The 20749-nt window shown below is 43.1% G+C and overlaps 1 protein-coding gene across 2 annotated transcripts in view; it reads left to right on the top strand.

The window, feature by feature from the left end:
• The window catches only part of LOC126187302 (alpha-1,6-mannosyl-glycoprotein 2-beta-N-acetylglucosaminyltransferase), a 455066-nt gene that overhangs the window by 316226 nt on the left and 118091 nt on the right, over nucleotides 1-20749 (top strand). For both annotated transcript variants that reach the window (XM_049928295.1, XM_049928294.1), the window contains exon 2: nucleotides 16574-16794. In XM_049928295.1, coding sequence (XP_049784252.1) covers nucleotides 16597-16794 — 198 coding nt within the window. In that variant the 5' untranslated portion in view covers nucleotides 16574-16596. The remainder of the gene's footprint in view (nucleotides 1-16573; nucleotides 16795-20749) is intronic.

The raw sequence follows: 20749 nt of genomic DNA, 5'->3' as shown, positions 1-20749 counted from the left end.
CCAGTGTGCTAACCACTGCGCCACCTCGCTCGGTCGCAGATCTCTGTTTCCCGTAGGAGTTCGTACGTTGGATATGCTTACGCAATAAAACTTTTTTTTTGCTTCCGTATGTTTCAGCCGAGTACTACCTTAGGCTAAGATATGCCAACGCCCGATGTTTGCAGTTTATGTATTCGAAGATATAGGGTCGCAAATGTACCCCAATTACGCGTATTAAAAATTAATACCAGAAATTAATATACTGTTATTCCATAATTCGCTCAGCAGTTTTATTGGTGATATTTAATTAATGTGAAGTTATACAGTTTAATTGCAGACTTGCTATATGCAAAACGTGTAATAACGTACATAAATAAAATAGTAGGTGTTCGTTTGTTCAGAATCATGAATCTCAGAAAGTTCTTCGCCAGTTGCTTTGAAGTTTCGTCACAACGTGGCTTTCGAATACGCGCGTGTTTTTATATATTACTGGAGCGCGAAATCTGTAACAAAATGTAAATATTCTTTTGTTCAGAATCTTAAATCTCCGAAAGTTCTTCAACGCCTGCTTCGAAATTTTGACGTTATGGTGTATGCGAATACATGAGTGATTTTATATACGTACTAGATGACCCGGCGAACTCTGTTGCGCCTTAAATCCAATAAATAGTCAGATTTTGGAAGTTAAGTTCAATTTTTTATTAGGAAAAAAAATAAAAAGTATTTTAATGATTCTTTATTCTTTACGTTTTTTGGTGCATAGCTTCCACTCTTCAATTAAGTACCTTGTGATACACGACATTTTTTGTTTCATTATCAGGCGCCAGAACAAACAACGCAGATGGTCTTCCGACCCGCGAACATGTCACATATAATTGACCATGCGAAAAACATGGATATTCCAGATTTAAACCACAAACTTTCAAGGATTGGCCTCGTGATTTGTTAATGGTCATGGCGAATGCGAGACGGATCGGAAATTGAAGTCTTTTAAAGTCAAACGGCATATCGGTTGGGATCATCTGGATCCTCGGAATGAGAACTTCCTCACCTTCCAATTTTCCTTTGAGTGTCGTCGCGTAAATAACATTGTTCATCAATTTACCTACCACCAAACGCGTACCGTTGCACAGTTTGGTTGGTTTATGTTTCGAAGCATGATTACTACGGAGTCAACTTTTAGGCGTAAATTGTGCGGTGGTAAGCCAGGCACATCCAAGGAGTTTAAAAATTCAATTGGATAGTTGGTGGCTTCATCTTCATTTCTTACACAATCAATAGATTTGAATGAATGCATTTTACCAATGATCTCATTCTGAATTATGTAGTTTAGGTCACCTACATCTTTGTTCTTCTTCAGTCCTTCCATTCGCAATGTTTGTATCCTTCTTGCGTTACAGCTTTGTCGAGAAATATTCGATCGTCTTGGTCGCGGCATTGTTAATGATGATTCAAAGAAAATACGAATTATTTCTTTAAATTTTTAATTAATGACCATAGACTTTTAACTATCATTTGCGTTTTGTTATTCCATGTCAGATGCGGTTTTGTTATACCACGTTTTATAGTGACGTTCAGCTGACATCTGCGTTTTGTTACACCATGCCAGATGCGTTTCTGTTATACCACTTTTATAGCGGTCGAACGGGATAAAAAGTATCCTATGTCCGTCTCTTGGTTCTAAGCCATCCCTCTACCAATTTTCAGGCAAATCGGTCCAGCCGTCGTTTAGCTGACATTTGCGTTTTGTTATACCATGCCAGATGCGTTTTTGTTATACCACGTTTTATAGTAGTCGAACGGGATAAAAAGTTCCCTATGTCCGTCTCCTGGTTTTAAGCTACCTCTCCACCAGTTTTCAGCCAAATCCGTCGAGCTGTTCTTGAGTTATAAATAGTGTAACTAACACGACTTTCTTTTGTGTATATAGATTTTCAAAAATTATGTAGTACATAAATAAAAATGTAATGTATAAAAGAGAAACATTGTTACCAAAAATCTCAAAAAGTACTCGACCGATTTACTTAAAATTTCTAGACGTTAGTGTAATAAACGTTTGTACACAGTAGTGGAACTTTGTTAGCAATCACGAAAGTTGTCTTCATGGCTTTTCAGCTTGTGATTAGAACACTTCTACAGAATTTGAATTTGCAATAACAGTAAACAACGCTCAAGATCAGAGAGAGGGTGAAGAGGAGATGGACAGAGGAGAGGAAGCAAATGGAGATAGCTTGCAGAAAGCAGGAGATGGACAGAGAAAGGTGGCAGGAGGAGATGGAGGGGGGAGAAGAGATGGACGGAGAAAGGGAGATACGGTGGGGACAGAGAGAAGAGAAAAGATATGGGGCAAGAGGAGCTAGAGAGGAGAAGATGGACAGAAAAAGTGGGGAATGAGGTGATGGACAAAGAGAGAGGGGAAAGAGATGGGACAGGGGGAGATGGAGAAGAAGAGGGAAGGAGGTAGACGGAGAGAGGAGGGGGGGGGGGGGAGGGGACAGAGAGAGTTAGAAGTAGGGCTGTCAATATAATATAGATAGATCGACAGTTCTCACTAAAATTTTCCCATCGACACACAGACGTATCGATATGTCAACATTTTTCTCAACGGTATGTCGATATACTTTGGTAATATTATTTGCAACAATATATCGAAATCAAAATGGAAATATCGAGGGCCGATATTATATTTTTTTCACAATTTTCGGTAAAAATTTGAAGTTCTTTTGAAATTGAAGTTGAACATAATTTTACTTTCACTGTGTAAAGTAGTCTTACTACTTTTAGAGCTTTTATCTCGTCCAGTCTCTCTCTCTCTCTTTGACTGTCTGAAGCAAGAATATGTGGCGCAAAAGAGGAAGTCCAGTTGAATTGGGAAGTGGAGCTGTGGACTAACATGATTTCCAGTGTAAAGAAATAGCACACCAGCTGCGATAAAAAACATCGGATTTTTTTCAAAAACAGTTGCTGAAAACTATGAACAAAAATCTAAATGATAAGATTGGTCTTTACGGCGGGGCGGAGACGTGTGAGAGGAAAAGCTGACGTAATCGGCGCTACCAACAGAAACTGCAACGTTTAGCTTCACCATGCAATTTTGACACTTCACCTTCTAGGTCGCTAGCGTTGGCAGAAATGGAAAAACGGGGAAGTCTCCATGAAGTGAAGTGTTCCGGACAAATCCGATATGTGAAGAAACCGAACGACGGGTCCATCGGGACTTTTTATTGTGCTACTTGGATGCAGTTGCTATCTTAACAAAGTGGTCATCACCAAGCGTCAACGTGCATCGTTTTCCTTTCAATTCTTCCTCTAAGGGCGACAGGCAGGCTGCTAGCATGTTGATGTACTGAACATCTGATAATAAAACATACTTAAATATACAGCTCTAAAACCGGCAGTGTATTTGCAGTGTGCAGCGGATATTTTTATAGCCAGTTACTTCGATGCTTTCTCCATCGATATATGGATACTTCTTTCCGATATGTCTACTGCCGATAATGATACTTTTTTAAATATCGATAAATTGGACTCCCGGATATTTTTTAAAATATCAACAGGGAAGAGGGAGGAGACGAACAGAGGCAGGATGGCGAAGGAGATTAGGATGTATGCACAATTTCCGTACGTATTAGAAATATGTGCTTTCCCTTTTCTTTCTTTTCCACTTAATCAGACTGAGCCGCAGCAAAGAATGGCTGGGAACAGCTAGTAGTGAAGAAAAAAGCTCTTTGCGGTGCACCAACGTCCAAACGTCATCACAGATACGCGTAGCCAAAAACTTTACAAAATGATTATTTCTTTCAATTTCAAGAAAATGTTGGAGGGATAGTTAAAGCCGGCCGCGGTGGTCTAGCGGTTCTAGGCGCTCAGTCCGGAGCCGCGCGACTGCTACGGTCGCAGGTTCGAATCCTGCCTCGGGCATGGATGTGTGTGATGTCCTTAGGTTAGTTAGGTTTAAGTAGTGCTAAGTTCTAGGGGACTGATGACCATAGATGTTAAGTCCCATAGTGCTCAGAGCCATTTGAACCATTTCATAGTTAAAGTCTCTTAAATTGTATGATTTCTAAATCCATTGTGTGATTTAAATACCATCAATAAAACAGCTGCCTTTCTTATCCAGTCAGTATGTTAATGACATATAGCTGACTGTCCCCAAGTTTCCATCCACGATCGTGAATCACACCAAAATGGCATCACAAATATTCCTGTAAATATGATTTAGTGTGCGTATGTAGCACAATATTGTGCCCATTTGGGCATAAAGCTTCTTTACACTTTCAGAATTCCCGTAGGAAACAATTCGTTTTGGTTTATATTTGCCATGTTATTGGCATGCAACTTCATCGAGCCCATTACCTCATGTCAATAGAGATTATTTGACACTCACTCGTAAATTCTTTAAGGACTAAACAGGTTTAGACTGTTTAGTCATTTTCTCCTACTAATATGTGCCCGACGTTAATGTTGACTCAACTATCGGCCAAGAAGTATCGATGGGCTAATATAAATGACTAAAAATTCGAAATCGGTTTAGTCACTAAAAAGTTTGCCTGGGCACTGAATTAAAACAAATTTCATTGTTAATCCGCTACTGCCCCTGCATCATGTGGTAAGCCTCTTCCTCAAATGGGACTTCTTTTCGTCTATTGCTTTTTTTGCGCACGTCAAACATATGGAAACGTCTCCGTGAAAGACGTGGTCTGGTGGACTTGGAAGACATTCTATCCTTAGGTTTGTGTTCGTGACAGCTTATAGGACTCTGCATTATGCCGCAACAGAACACCTGCTGACAGCAATCTACACCTTCTAGATTGGATTTTTCGGAGATATGAGTATGAAGCAGTTTGGGGGGTTGTGGCGAATCGTCATTCTACCGCGTCTGCCTCTAGAGGATAAAGGTTGCGCATCGGATATTTAACGTTGATTTTGGTGTTTGCGTTGGCGTGATGAGGCCATTGTAACATTTATTACTGAGAACACACAGTTGACGTAGCAAATATTACATTAACTAGCGATAGGGGTAATTTCAGAGAGACAGAGAGAGAGAGAGAGAGAGAGAGAGAGAGAGAGAGAGAGAGAGAGACAAAACCAGAAGAAAGTGTCCCCATGTGAAATACTCTCCAGCGTTGCCATTTTACATGAAAAAGTTTCCTGGAGTAAGCGGAGTGAACAGAAACAGAGAGCACATCGATGACGCCCCAACGTATTCTCTTCACAAAACGCATCGCCCACATGACTTCTTACTTGCATATCACTCTAGTGCTAGCGCTCTTTCGTAGCGTCTAGTGGTCCAAGACGACACACTTCGCCGAATAAGATCAACGGTATAACCTCACCTGCTGACACCAACCTACGTACACACACACACACACACACACACACACACACACACACGCACGCAAGCACCAATGTGTTGCTGGTGCACCTATACTGCTGTGGAATTGTGAAATTTTAATATATCCTGCAGGAAGTGGGGCGCTCAATAGTGACCAGTGCTTGTAGTTTCTTCAGTATTATCTGGTGTCAGTTGGTGGTTTTCCATCGCGATCTACTGAATCGACCGGTGTACGATTAAAATCTCCTTTAATGATGGTAATATGAATGGCGAACATTTATTATTAGCGAGCTGAGGTTTTCTCGAAAGTTATGATTATATTTTAGGGTGTGTCTGGTGGTTGATAGAATGACCCATTTACAAGTTTGTGCCCACCCTTGATTCCATGTCTTGCCCAAATGATATTACATTCATCTCGGTGAACTTGGGTATCTTGTCTTCTGTGACAAATACACCAGTTCCAGTTCCCATTAGCCTATCTTTCCCATACACTGAAATTTTCTCCGCAAACCTTTCTGATGTCAATTTAGAGTTTTAAACCGGTTTCTTTATATTATGTAATTTCCACTGTTTTTAGGAGCGAACTCTGGGGCTTTATTGCGAATGGTTCGGCAATTGATCACTTAGATTTTAATAACCTCATTTGCATGTGGAATGGAGCATTTATTTGTCTCTTAAATACGACTTCAGGATCAGCTATTATTACGTGGATTTCAATGAGAGCTGTCTGCCATCACCAACAGAATCACTCATGGCTTTTTGTGCTATATTTCGAGGCAACCACATTCATGCTGAAGCTATTTACCAGACTGACGCACCGATGTTGTAACACATATTTCAAAAAAATTCTAACAAATCGAACGTAAGTTCTTCGTGAGTAACTGTGTTTTGTGTTTTAGTCATACTGTATCATTTTTCTCTTCTGGTTTGTATCTCGTGTGGCACACAATTGTGAGTTATTTTTGTGATTTTTTGCTTGATTCATGAGAGTTAATGTAGTAGAATCACACTTGCAATTAGAAAACAGCTCAGTGCGGTACGGTATTGATCGTTAAAGTAATTTTTTTGTGTTTTTGCATTATAATCATGTAGACAAATAATGCATTTCCGTCTCTTCTATCACAATGAACCAACCACGTATAAACTTCAGGTAGCTCGTTGAACTGAACTAATATAAAACGTTCTCGGAATGTCACCAGGATGAGATCACTATGGCAGAGGAGGTGCAACGCCTGGACACGTTTCTGGGAAGCTTTCTACATGACGGCGTCACTTCTCCCCGAGAGAATGTCGAGATACTCCTGAAAGCATCACAACTTCTCATGTCAGCTGTCAGAGATCGTTGCGACAGTAGATAATATGAGGTTACATTACAGTAAGTCTCAGAAAGTTCATTATCAAACGATCCATTGTGTTCGTCTAATCGTTGTTTGCAAGGAACACGTCACTGCCGCCTCTTCTTTACGTAGGGTTAGTGCCGCAGTGGTGCAGGGTCCGCTACTTGTCTGTGCTTTAGTGTTACTTTGTTTCTGTTGCATGATTCTACCCAGTGCTCAGCCTGATGTCTGAGAGAACGTAGTAGAGGCCATCTCTCTGTAAATCGTGCAAGTTGTTCTGTGTGATTTATTGTTATACATTTTTTGTTGTGTTTACGAGGCGAAAGAAAGTGAAGAGTCGTGTGGCGCTATTGCCTAGGAGAGGATTCGGTTCAGCGGCCTAATAGTAAAGTCTTTTTTTCCTCTAAACGCAATGATCCCTTTCCACACGTTTATGAGAGGTGTGTGTCGTGTTTACCTCTTGGGTGTAGGTAAATAAGGCACGTACGTATAGTTTGGTGTTGAATGATAATAAGAGATAGGAATGGGAAAAATCGATCGGTTAAAATCGGTACCGGTATTTAAGTTCTGAATAACTGGAAAATTTCTGCGTTTGCTTGATCTCACAAGGGGAAGGCATCAGACACGGCCAACCGATTCGGCTCAAATTTGGCAGGTCTCTTGTGTACAACCCAAAACGAAGGAATCTAAGATATTTTGGGTCAACACCCCCGCAATTTCGAGAAAATCATCCCTAAAGGTTATGACGAGCAATCGACTCAAAATTGGAGGGATCGATAGATAATTGTAAATAGAGCATTTTTCCTCATCAGGTATGGGGTCCGCAAACGCAAACTTTTCCAGATATCTAGGTAAGAAACTTTTACAACTGCCGCTTCTGTAACCACGTGGTAAACACTTTTTGCCGACAGCACCGATAGCGCAATGGCCAAGGTAACTGGCTGGGAGTCGGAAACCCGGGTTCGAATCTCGAAGAAACCTAGCGGATGTTATTCTTTTCGTTTGTATTTTTCCCTATCTCAATTGATAGGGATAGGAGGGTTAATAAGGTAAGTAAATTAATAAGGAATGATAATAATAAGACACGCAGACTAATTTCCCAAACGCCGTGAGCTATTAAAGTATTAAAATTTTAAGCCTTGTCACATGAAAGCAACTCCGAGTAAGACTGCTGCGAATTCCTCACGAGGGATCACAGATAGCCAACCGCTCGACGCTTGTTTACAGCAAGGCACGGGACAGAACGCACGCGGGGAGAGTTGTGTTGTCCCGGTTGCCTCTTCGTCATATCATAGTTGTGAACCTGGAAGATTGAAGGTGTCCAGCACGAGTCTTATAGAAGTCAATCGGAAAGAGTTGTTTTCCGTCATTAGGCTGCCGCGGACCTCGCGGATACATGTAGTGATTTTTCCATCGTTAATGCGTATTGTGAATGAATACACTGTTCTTCCGTAAGTAACATATGACGAGTACTGTATGTAGTTTCTAGTAATAACGGAGCATGTGCACCCTTCGCCTAGCGCTGTAATATACAAGTTGTTACAAAAAGGTACGGCCAAACGTTCAGGAAACATTCCTCACACACAAAGAAAAAAAATATGTTATGAGGACATGTGTCCGGAAACGCTTACTTTCCATGTTAGAACTCATTTTATTACTTCTCTTCAAATCGCATTAATCATGGAATGGAAACACACAGCAACAGAACGTGACTTCAAACACTTTGTTACAGGGAATGTTCAAAATGTCCTCCGTTAGCGAGGATACATGCATCCACCTTCAGTCTCATGGAATCCCTGATGCGCTGTTGCAGCCCTGGAGAATGGCGTATTGTATCACAGCCGTCCACAATACGAGCACGAAGAGTCTGTACATTTGGTACCGGAGTTGCGTACACAAGAGCTTTCAAATACCCCCATAAATGAAAGTCAAGAGGGTTGAGGTCAGGAGAGCGTGGAGGCCATGGAATTGGTCCGCCTCTACCAATCCATCGGTCACCGAATATGTTGTTGAGAAGCGTACGAACACATCGACTGAAATGTGCAGGAGCTCCATCGTTCGTGAACCACATGTTGTGTCGTACTTGTAAAGGCACATGTTCTAGCAGCACAGGTAGAGTACCCCGTATGAAATCATGATAACGTGCTCCATTGAGCGTAGATGGAAGAACATGGGCCCAATCAAGACATCACCAACAATGCCTGCCCAAAAGTTCACAGAAAATCTGTGTTGATGACGTGATTGCACAATTGCGTGCGGATTCTCGTCAGCCCACACATGTTGATTGTGAAAATTTACAATTTGACCACCTTGGAATAAGCCTCATCCGTAAATGAGGATTGACACATTGTTGGATGAACCATTCGCAGAAGTGTACCCGTGGAGGCCAATCAGCTGCTGATAGTGCCTGCACACGCTGTACATGGTACGAAAACAACTGGTTCTCCCGTAGCACTCTCCATACAGTGACATGGTCAACGTTACCTTGTACAGCAGCAACTTCTCTGACGCAGACATTAGGGTTATCGTCAACTGCACGAAGAATTGCCTCGTCCATTGTAGGTGTCCTCGTCGTTCTAGGTCTTCCCCAGTCGCGAGTCATAGGCTGGAATATTCCGTGCTCCCTAAGACGCCGATCAATTGCTTCGAACGTCTTCCTGTCGGGTCACCTTCGTTCTGGAAATCTGTCTCGATACAAACGTACCGCGCCACGGCTATTGCCCCGCGCTAATCCATACATCAAATGGGCATCTGCCAACTCCGCATTTGTAAACATTGCACTGACTGCCAAACCACGTTCGTGATGAACACTAACCTGTTGATGCTACGTACTGATGTGCTTGATGCTAGTACTGTAGAGCAATGAGTCGCATGTCAACACAAGCACCGAAGTCAACATTGCTCTTCAATTGGGCCAACTGGCGGTGAATCGAGGCAGTACATACTGACGAAACTAAAATGAGCTCTAACATGGAAATTAAGCGTTTCCGGACACATGTCCACATAACATATTTTCTTTATTTGTGTGTGAGGAATGTTTCCTGAAAGTTTGGCCGTATCTTTTTGTGACACCCTGTATAGTTGGGAGCCTGTCACAGACGATGGCAAGCGGGAAGTTACGCCGCACGTCACTAAATACGTCTCTCATAAGGAGGTACAAAATATAGAGGATATACAGAAACTGACGGCTCTTTTCAGCACGCAAACGGCGTCACTGATGACCAGTTTTAATCGCGATTACGTGATCAACACCGATCAAACAGGATGCGAGTATCGGGTGAACATTCGACGCACGTTATCGCATAAGGGAGAAAAACGAACCCTTGTCGCAGTTGGTAGTAAAAACAAACTAACACATTCGTACACGGCGCAATTTGGCATCACAGACTCTGGAAAAGTTTTGCCTAAGATTTTCCTGTGTTTACGAGAAACGAATGTTACATTTTCTCCTCGGGTTATAGAAGAGGTCAATCGTTTAACCGACTTGTTGTAAAATGTTTACATTACATGCTTCAAATCCGGGAAACTGACGAATGCGATTTACAGAACATTTCTTGAGACTGTTTTAAAACCATACTCTTCTGATAACAAGTTTTGTCTAATATTGGATTTCCGGAGTGGGAAAATTAATACTACAATATTTGACACAATTTGTATAGATGGCGAGGGTCAGCCGACGTGCACAGCAAACGTAATACCGCCAAACTGCACACCTGTGTGCCAGCCGTGTGGTGTTTATTTCTATCGCCAGGTTAAAAACTCTATTTCTAGGCTTCAGAATTGCAGTGTGCTTCTGGAAACCAAGCGGGAATTGCACAAGCGCAAGGATGCAATAACTATTCACAGCATAATTCATAACCAACTTTCAGCATCGATTTTTCAGACAATGATATTGTATGCGTCGTATGCCTCAAAATTAATTCCCAAAAAAAAGACATTTTTAAATGTAAACCAAGTTTGTTTTTCGTGCACTTTTCAGAAGGAACAGTGTAGCTGTCGAAAGAATGCAATCATTAGATGTTCTTGGTGCCGTGGGTATATTTGTTTCGAATGTTTATATGACAAGTACCATCCATCTAGTTGTTTGAAGAAAAGTGAGGACATGTAACAGTGACTGGAAGAGCCCTCGTAAAGTGACCCGGAGTAACATTTTAGTTGTTTACTATCACAAAAGGTTTGAGAAATTTATTTGCCTACCTTATTATTATCATTCCTTATTGATTTACTTACCTTATTAACCCTCCTATCCCTATCAATTGAGATAGGGAAAAATACAAACGAAAAGAATAACATCCGCTAGGTTTCTTCGAGATTCGAAACCGGGTTCTCCGATTCCCAGCCAGTTACTTTCGCCGTTGCGCTATCGGTGCTGTCGGCAAAAAGTGTTTACTAGGTGGGTACAGTAGCGGCAGTTGTAAAAGTTTCTTACCTCGATTTCTGGAAAAGTATGCGTTTGCGGACCCCATACCTGATGAGGAAAAATGCTCTATTTACAGTTATCTGTCGATCCCTCCAATGTTGAGTCGATTGCTCGTCATAACCTTTAGGGGTGATTTTCTCAAAATTGCGGGGGTGTTGACCCAAAATACCTTAGATTCCTTCGTTGTTGGTTGTACACAAGCGACCTGCCAAATTTGAGCCGAATCGGTTGGCCGTGTCTGAGGCCTTCCCCTTGTCAGTTATAACAGACATTTTCCCTTTCTTACTGATAACACTATTTAAACCGATGTATCAATTATCTGTCGTAGCAGTGGTACTAAAGTGTTTGGTTTTAGAAACAATTTTAAAAAATGTTTGGTAGGGCATTCTGTGGCTTCTGAAAGATTGATATCGTTTTTGAGTGATATTGTTTCTGATGAAAAGAAGTCAACTTACTGGTCAACAAGTTATAGAACGAGTATGCCTTTTTGTTAACTGATCGCACAATAAATGTTCGACATTGGATTAATTCATTATTGGAATTTTAAGTATTGTCTTGTAACTGTTCTGGTAAATGCCATATTTTGGCGCTATATAAACTGTTCATTTGACTATTTGGAAGAGAATTTTTGGCTTTGTCAGCAATCTATCAATTGTATTCAAAATCCCGTTAAAAAGTAAAGATGTGTGTTTGACTAAAAAAAACAGCTTCACCATTCGAAATAGTTAAAGAAAAAGAACGTTAGAAGTTTTACGCAAAAGTCTATTATTTGACTGGCATTTCTGTGAAATAATAACAGAGAAAGAAAGTTATGGCATGAGTAATAAATTAAAAACCCAACAATTCATCCATAGTAGATAATATGAGAGGCGAGTAAAAAGTTTCCGTTCGAACGCCACACTAATCCCTTGCCTACATGTCGGTGCTTATATACCCGGAACTCACTCGTGCTGGATTGCATATACGCTGCAGCAACACCCACAAATGGGTGTGCTACAGCTGATAGTAGTCCCTAATCGTAATTGCGAATTCATGTGATGTATCTCTAAAATTGGCCGCCAAGAGATACGGCCACATATGCCCCACATTTGACACTTGCAAACTCGCTGATCAAAACCTATAGTCGAACTACTCGTAATTATATATATAAGGCCTGGTGGTCCAGCAATAAATCACCTGCAAACCGAGAAATCGTGTGCTCGAATCTCGATCAGACCACGGGTTCGTTTTAACCTAGCCTTCGTCTCTCAACGGTATGAGGAGTCGCCAGAAATAGCACCTTGTTCGGATTCTACATTAAACTGCAGGTCCTCTTTCTCGGTTGGATAACTGGGGTAGGATAGGGACACGTAAGTCGCCCAAGTGGCGTCCAATTTAATGTACAGAGTTTCTTACAGCCATCCCTCGCAGTCGGCGACGGCACCTGTCCTTTGGTACATGAGGTCTGCTTAGTCTCGGTGTAGCCGTGATTCTTCCTTCGCGTTTCCACTACACCATCACGTCACCAACATTCAACGTGGACAGCTTCTGAAGGACTGAAATGCCCCTGACGGATTTGTTGGAGACTAGTCCATGTTCAAAGTCACTGAGCTCTCCTCATGGACCCAATCTGCTGTAATTGCTTCTTTACTGACAACACAATACTCCCCACATTTCTTTTATACTGGCGGGTCCACCTCTCGTGACATCTAGTGGTCAGTTCCACATTACGTAAGAGTGTCCGGATACTAGTGATCGCACAGTGTATGTACCGGATGATCAAAAAGTCAGTATAAATTTGAAAACTTAATAAACCACGGAATAATGTACACAGAGAGGTAAAAATTGACACACATTCTTGGAATGACAAGGGGTTTTATTAGAACAAAAAAAAGTTTACAAAATGTCTGACAGATGGCGCTGGACAGCAAAACGTCAGTGATTGCGCATGACAATCGTGTATAAAAGGAGCTGTAATGAGAGAGAGAATCAGATGCGCCAGCAGTCGCAGCATGTTGACGTTACCTAAAAAGGCGCTTTTAGTGAAGCTGTATTATCAGAATGGGGAATGTGCTAGTTCAGCGTTACAACCCAATCGCCATAGGAAGGGGATTCGAACGGGTAAAGGTCCGTTGACAAATGCAGCTGTGGCGAGAATGATTTCGAAGTTCGAAGCCAAGGATTGTTTAGACGATAGACCCCGTAGTGGCCGACCGAGCACAAGGCGTAATGCTGGTGAGACAGTTCAGGAAGAAATGCAGACTGTAGCGGGTTCGTCTATGCACGGGGAAGTCAGCGCTCGTGCAGTCGCACATCGCACCGGCATTCCATACACTACTGTTTGGTTGGCAATTAGGTGTACCCTCCGATGCTATCCGTACAAAATCCATCGGCATCATGAACTGTTACCTGGCGATTTAGTGAAGCGGAGGGCATTTGCGGTGTGGCCATTTCAGAAGATGGTGAAGATGACGATAGGTTGAGTAACGTGTTGTGGACCGACGAAGCTCATTTCACGCTCCAAGGCTCTGTCAATGCCCACAACTGCAGAATTTGCGCTACCGAAAATCCTAGAACTGTCGTGGAAACTCCATTGCACAACGAGAAAGTCACGGTATGGGTTGGATTTACCACATCTGCCGTTACCGGGCCTTTTTTCTTCGAGGAAATGCGTGATTCTGGTTTTGTAACTGCTACCGTGACGGGTGAGAGGTACGCCGATATGTTACAAATGGATCAAATGGCTCTGAGCACTATGCGACTTAACTTCTGAGGTCATCAGTCGCCTAGAACTGAGAACTAATTAAACCTCACTAACCTAAGGACATTACACACATCCATGCCCGAGGCAGGATTCGAACCTGCGACCGTAGCGGTCGCTCGGTTCCAGACTGTAGCGCCCAGAACCGCACGGCCACTCCAGCCGGCCGATATGTTACAGAATTGCGTTATCCCCAGCCTGGCTGATGAACACCTGTTGGAACGTACGATGTTTATGCAGGATGGCTCTCCACCCCATATTGCTAGACGCGTGAAAGATCTCTTGCACCTGTCGTTTGGTGATGATCGAGTGCTCAGCCGCCAGTTTCGTCACGCTTGGCCTCCCAGGTCCCCAGACCACAGTTCGTGCGATTATTGGCTTTGGGGTTACCTGCAGTCGCAAGTGTATCGTGATCGACCTACATCTCTAGGGACGACATCTTGGGTTGTCGGTGTTCTGACGGATATCAGCGTCGTACTTGCACGATATTTCGGTCACGTCGCTCGTGACCTTCATCGGGTGCGACCTGAGACTGTCTCAGGTCGCACCTGATGAAGGTCACGAGCTACGTGACCGAAATATCGTGCAAGTACGACGCTGATATCCGTCAGAACACCCGACAGCCCCAGATGTCATCACCGGGAAAACCTGAAGAGTTACATCTCTAGGGATGCTGAAAGACAACGTCCGACGCCAGTGCCTCACCATAACTCCGGACATGCTTTACAGCGCTGTTCACAACATTATTCTTCGACTACAGCTATTGTTGAGGAATGATGGTGGACATACTGAGATTTCCTGTAAAGAACATCATCTTTGCTTTTCCTTACTTTGTTATGTTAGTTATTGCTATTCTGATCAGATGAAGCGCCATCTGTCGGACATTTTTTTTGAACTTTTGTATTCTTTTGGCTCTAATAAAACCCCATGTCATTCCAAGCATGTGTGTCAATTTGTACCTCTCTATCTACATTATTCCGTGATTTATTCAATTTTCAAATATTTACTGACTTTTTGATCACCCGGTATATTAACGGCTGTAAGAAAAACTTAACGTCCCTCGTATCTACACAGGGTGTTACAAAAAGATACGGCCAAACTTTCAGCAAACATTCCTCACACACAAAGAAAGAAAATATGTTATGTGGACATGTGTCCGGATGGACATGTGTCCGTAAACGCTTACTTTCCATGTTAGAGCTCATTTTATTACTTCTCTTCAAATCACATTAATCATGGAATGGAAACACACAGCAACAGAACGTACCAGCGTGACTTCAAACACTTTGTTACAGTAAATGTTGAGAATGTCCTCCGTTAGCGAGGATACATGCATCCACCCTCCGTCGCATGGAATCCCTGATGCGCTGATGCAGCCCTGGAGAATGGCGTATTGTATCACAGCCGTCCACAATACGAGCACGAAGAGTCTGTACATTTGGTACCGGGGTTGCGTACACAAGAGCTTTCAAATACCCCCATAAATGAAAATCAAGAGGGGTGAGGTCAGGAGAGCGTGGAGGCCAGGGAATTGGTCCGCCTCTACCAATCCATCGGTCACCGAATCTGTCGTTGAGAAGCGTACGAACACTTCGACTGAAATGTGCAGGAGCTCCATCGTTCATGAACCACATGTTGTGTCGTACTGGTAAAGGCACATGTTCTAGCAGCACAGGTAGAATATCCCGTATGAAATCATGATAACGTGCTCCATTGAGCGTAGGTGGAAGAACATGGGGCCCAATCAAGACATCACCAACAATGCCTGCCCAAAAGTTCACAGAAAATCTGTGTTGATGACGTGATTGCACAATTGCGTGCGGATTCTCGTCAGCCCACACATGTTGATTGTGAAAATTTACAATTTGATCACCTTGGAATAAGCCTCATCCGTAAAGAGAACATTTGCACTGAAATGAGGATTGACACATTGTTGGATGAACCATTCGCAGAAGTGTACCCGTGGAGGCCAATCAGCTGCTGATAGTGCCTGCACACGCTGTACATGGTACGGAAACAACTGGTTCTCCCGTAGCACTGTCCATACAGTGACGTGGTCAACGTTACGTTGTACAGCAGCAACTTCTCTGACGCAGACATTAGGGTTATCGTCAACTGCACGAAGAATTGCCTCGTCCATTGCAGGTGTCCTCGTCGTTCTAGGTCTTCCCCAGTCGCGAGTCATAGGCTGGAATGTTCCGTGCTCACTAAGACGCCGATCAATTGCTTCGAACGTCTTCCTGTCGGGACACCTTCGTTCTGGAAATCTGTCTCGATACAAACGTTCCGCGCTACGGCTATTCATCACGAACGTGGTTTTGCAGTCAGTGCAATGTTTACAAATGCGGAGTTGGCAGATGCCCATGTGATGTATGGATTAGCACGGGGCAATAGCCGCGGCGCGGTACGTTTTCCTGTAACAAACTGTTTGAAGTCACGCTGGTACTTTCTGTTGCTGTGTGTTTCAGTTCCATGATAAATGTTATTGGAAGAGAAGTAATAAAATGAGCTCTAACATGGAAAGTAAGCGTTTCCGGACACATGTCCACATAACATCTTTTCTTTATTTGTGTGTGAGGAATGTTTCCTGAAAGTTTGGCAGTACCTTTTTGTAACAGCCTGTATAGATTATAGCAGATGTCTTGCTTCTGTGTTTACTAACTTTTGTGTGCTGGCTTCTGTGATTGGCATAGCTAGTGATTTGCGTGAGGTGGTGTGACGGAGGCAGGCAGTGAGGGCCAGTTTGTGCGGTGTGGTTGCAGCGGGCCGCGGGCTGCGCGTGTCCATGGCGGCGCCCGCGATCGGCCGGCGGCGGACGGCGTCGTGCGTGCGCACCGCCGTCTTCCTGTTCCTCGTCACGTTCGTCTGGCTGCAGCTGCACGTCGCCAGCCTGGGCAGCGCCCGACACGCCGCGCCAGACGCCGCCGCCGCCGCCGCGGACGCCAACGACTCCACCGCCGCCATCCTCAGCATGGTGCCTCAGGTCAGTCGCCGCCCACGCCCATCTACACTACAGTACTACTGGCCACGCAGGAGTGGAAATGTTCGATGATAATCGATTACAATATATCGATCTTGAAAGCTTATACACTACTGGCCATTAAAATTGCTACACCAAGAAGAAATGCAGACGCAGATTCATTGGACAAATATATTATACTAGAACTGACATATGATTACATTTTCACGCAATTTGGATGCATAGATCCTAAGAAATCAGTACCCAGAACAACCACCTCTGGCCTTAATAACGGCCTTGATACGCGTCGGCATTGAGTCAAACAGAGCTTGGTTGACGTGTACAGGTACACAGGTGCAGCTTCAACACGATACCACAGTTCATCAAGAGTAGTGACTGGCGTATTGTGAGGAGCCAGTTGCTCGGCCACCATTGACCAGACGTTTTCAGTTGGTGTGAGATCTGGAGAATGTGTTGGCCAGGACAGCAGTCGAATATTTTCTGTATCCAGAAAGACCCGTACATGACCTGCAACATGCGGTCGTGCATTATCCTGCTGAAATGTAGGGTTTTCACAGGGATCGAATGAAGGGTAGAGCCACGGGTCGTAACACATCTGGCATGTAACGTCTACTGTTCAAAGTGCCGTCAATGCGAATAATAGGTGACAGAGACGTGTAACCAATGGCAACATCAAGCAGGGTGATACGCCAGTATGACGATAACGAATACACGCTTCCAATGTGCGTTCACCGCGATGTCGCCAAACACGGATGCGACCATCATGATGCTGTACACAGAACCTGGATTCATCCGAAAAAATGACGTTTTGCCATTCGGGCACCCAGGTTCGTCGTTGAGTACACCATCGCAGGCGCTCCTGTCTGTGATGCAGCGTCAAGGGTAACCGCAGCCATGGTCTCCGAGCTGATAGTCCATGCTGCTGCAAACGTCGTCCAACTGTTCGTGCAGATGATTGTTGTCTTGCAAATGTCCCCATCTGTTGACTCAGGGATCGAGACGTGGCTGCACGATTCGTTACAGCCATGCGGATAAGATGACTTGTCATCTCGACTGCTGGTGATACGAGACCGTTGGGATACAGCACGGCGTTCCGTATTACCCTCCTGAGCCCACCGATTCCCCCTGCTAACAGTTATTGGATCTCGACTAACGCGCGCAGCAGTGTCGCGATACGATAAACTGCAATCGCGATAGGCTACAATCCGACCTTTATCAAAGTCAGTAACATGATGGTACGCGCATTTCTCCTCCTTACACGAGGCACCACAACAACGTTTCACCCTGCAACGCCGGTCAACTGCTGTTTGTGTATGAGAAATCTGTTGGAAACACTCCTCATGTCAGCACGTTGTAGGTGTCGCCACCGGCGCCAACCTTGTGTGAATGCTCTGAAAAGCTAATTACTTGCATATCACAGCATCTTTTTCCTTTCGGTTAAATTTCGCCTCTGTAGCATGTCATCTTCGTGGTGTAGCAATTTTAATGGCCAGTAGTGTAATATGTTTCAATATCGATACTGCAGTCTTAAACACATCGCATCATCGATGACAGAGACACATTATGGACACTCGATATCGAAGAGAAACGAGGCTACTTGTTACTACTGTCAGTGATTTTTTTCACCGAATATTGAGTGTTTTTAATTTCGATTAGCAACAATGACACACAGGAGAACTGAAAACTACCGCTGCGTAGTGTGACCGCGAGGTTTAGGGCGGCATGTCACGGACTGCACGGCCCCTCCCGCTGGAGGTCCGAGTCCTCCGTTGGGTATGACTGTGTGTTGTTCTTCGCATAAGTTAGGTTAAGTTAGTTTAAGTAGTGTGCAAGTCTAGGTACCGATGACCTCGGCAGTTTGGTCCCTAAAGAATTCACACACATTTGAACATTTTCGTTTTTCTGACATGTTCTACACCTGGAGGACCTCCTCACTACGGATCAATTGGAATGAAAGAAAATCTAATCTAATATAATCTAAAACTAGCTTCGACCGTTACTAGCCATCCTCAGTTTGTGTACGACCACCTCATGGAAACTTTGACTAGTACCATGCAGTGTGGTTGTTGTAAATGTCACTTCCTATTAGAGTTCAGCTCTATCAAACCTGCGGTTCGGTAATTTCGGTACACTACATAAACGACGTAATAAACTGTAGGATTACCGATAGTATTGGTAGGGAAAGAAACGTAAATGAGTGTTTAAGAGAGAAACTAGGAGCCAACGACTATTCGTTTTTTTTTCTTTGGTTGTTTGTTTTGCACACAATTAGAACCACACATCATTCGGTTTTAGTCCATTGTGTATTTTATGTCCTTCCAGTATACAAACGGCATTTTATAAGCAATAAGAATCAGTTGATCGCCTAACTTCTGCGCCTTTATCTAACCAAAGCAATTACTTTTGTTGAAATTACACATTATATGCACAACTATTTGCAGTTGTTTTTGTTATTTTACACTCAAGAAAATGTTCATCATAGTCAAACTTGAGAGTTCCCTCTTATAGTTGATAGATATGAAAGTTGTCTATGAATGACAAGAACATGTTTAGAGCACAGGATGCCAAACACCTTTCAGCCATCTGCCGACTGATGACGGCTGAAGTGGTCGCATTTCCAAAAATCTACTAATACCAGTATTGTTGGCCCCTGTTTTGTTCACAACTGAGCTAGAATCACCCTGCACGTCGATCAGGGGCCTGACGACGGCGTAGCCAAATAAAATAAATTTGGAAACTAGATGACTGAAAGGTGTTTAATCTGACATCCTGTATCGAACAGTCGAGTCCCACGACCATCTCTAAAAAGATGTTTGACGGAGCACTGAAGCGATGTTTGATATACTTTTGTTTTGTGCTTTTTTTATTTTGCCTTTTTTGTTGAGCAGTCATCAATTTCTGTAGGGTTCTTTATTTTTACCACAACATCCCTCTGTTTCGCGTAACAAGTCAACAATTTTCGAATAGAACCTGAATTAAATATTTACAATTTTTATTTTGCTTTAAATGCGATTTACTTTCAAGTAACAGACAGAACGAAAATATTCCTTAAGTTACCTGGCCCTCACTCAATTTCTAGACGTTTCACCACCGCCGATTTTCAGGGAAATGTAATAAAACAGTGAGCGCATTTGCAAAAAAAAAAAAAAAGCCATCATTGTGAGGTAACGCTTGAAAGATATGCAACACACACAACATACACGTAACGCAGGTACGATCGTAACTGACCAGCGCTACTAGGAAAACTGCAGTACTCTACATTAACTCGCGACAGTCTACTGTAGCTTATGACAGTTTTACAACACTACTTTCTAAGCACGACAAGAGTACTTGTCTGTACTTCAGCCTGGAACCGCGCGACCGCGACGGTCGCAGTTCGAATCCTGCCTCAGGCATGGATGTGTGTGATGTTCTTAGGTTAGTTAGGTTTAAGTAGTTCTAAGTTCTAGGTGACTGATGACTTCAGATGTTAAGTCCCATAGTGCTCAGAGCCATTTTTTTCGAAGCTGGCAGTTGACAAATAGTCCTCTTATCTTGGACACTACTGTGTATATCTTGATCTGAAGATTACGAGTAATGGTCGAATCTAGTTATCAGATTTCCTATATGCGATCGTGGCTAATAAAGATTTTACAAAAAATCAACATTCATTAAAATAAATAAACTATGTCTCTGTATTGACAATGTCAGGTAACTACAATAAATTTTTCGTCATTGAAACAAATCTTCTTAATGTATAATCACACCAGTACAACACGTTTTCGACTTGTTAGATATTGCTATGGAGATGCAATCCGCAACCGACTGTGAAATACACAGCTTAGGGTACGCCGCACTGTAACAGGTGTTAGGGCTTTCTCCCCAAATTCACGTATGGAGAGCGGGATATATGAGTTCCTAGTTGCCTCTGAGCGTGTTGTAATTATTCTAATCTTTTCTCTGCTATCCCTGTGTGATA

The sequence above is a fragment of the Schistocerca cancellata genome, chromosome 5 (genome assembly GCF_023864275.1).
Source record: "Schistocerca cancellata isolate TAMUIC-IGC-003103 chromosome 5, iqSchCanc2.1, whole genome shotgun sequence".
Taxonomy (NCBI): Eukaryota; Metazoa; Arthropoda; class Insecta; order Orthoptera; family Acrididae; genus Schistocerca; species Schistocerca cancellata.
The sequence above is the reverse complement of the archived record's forward strand: the minus strand, read 5'-3'. Positions and strand labels throughout refer to the sequence as shown.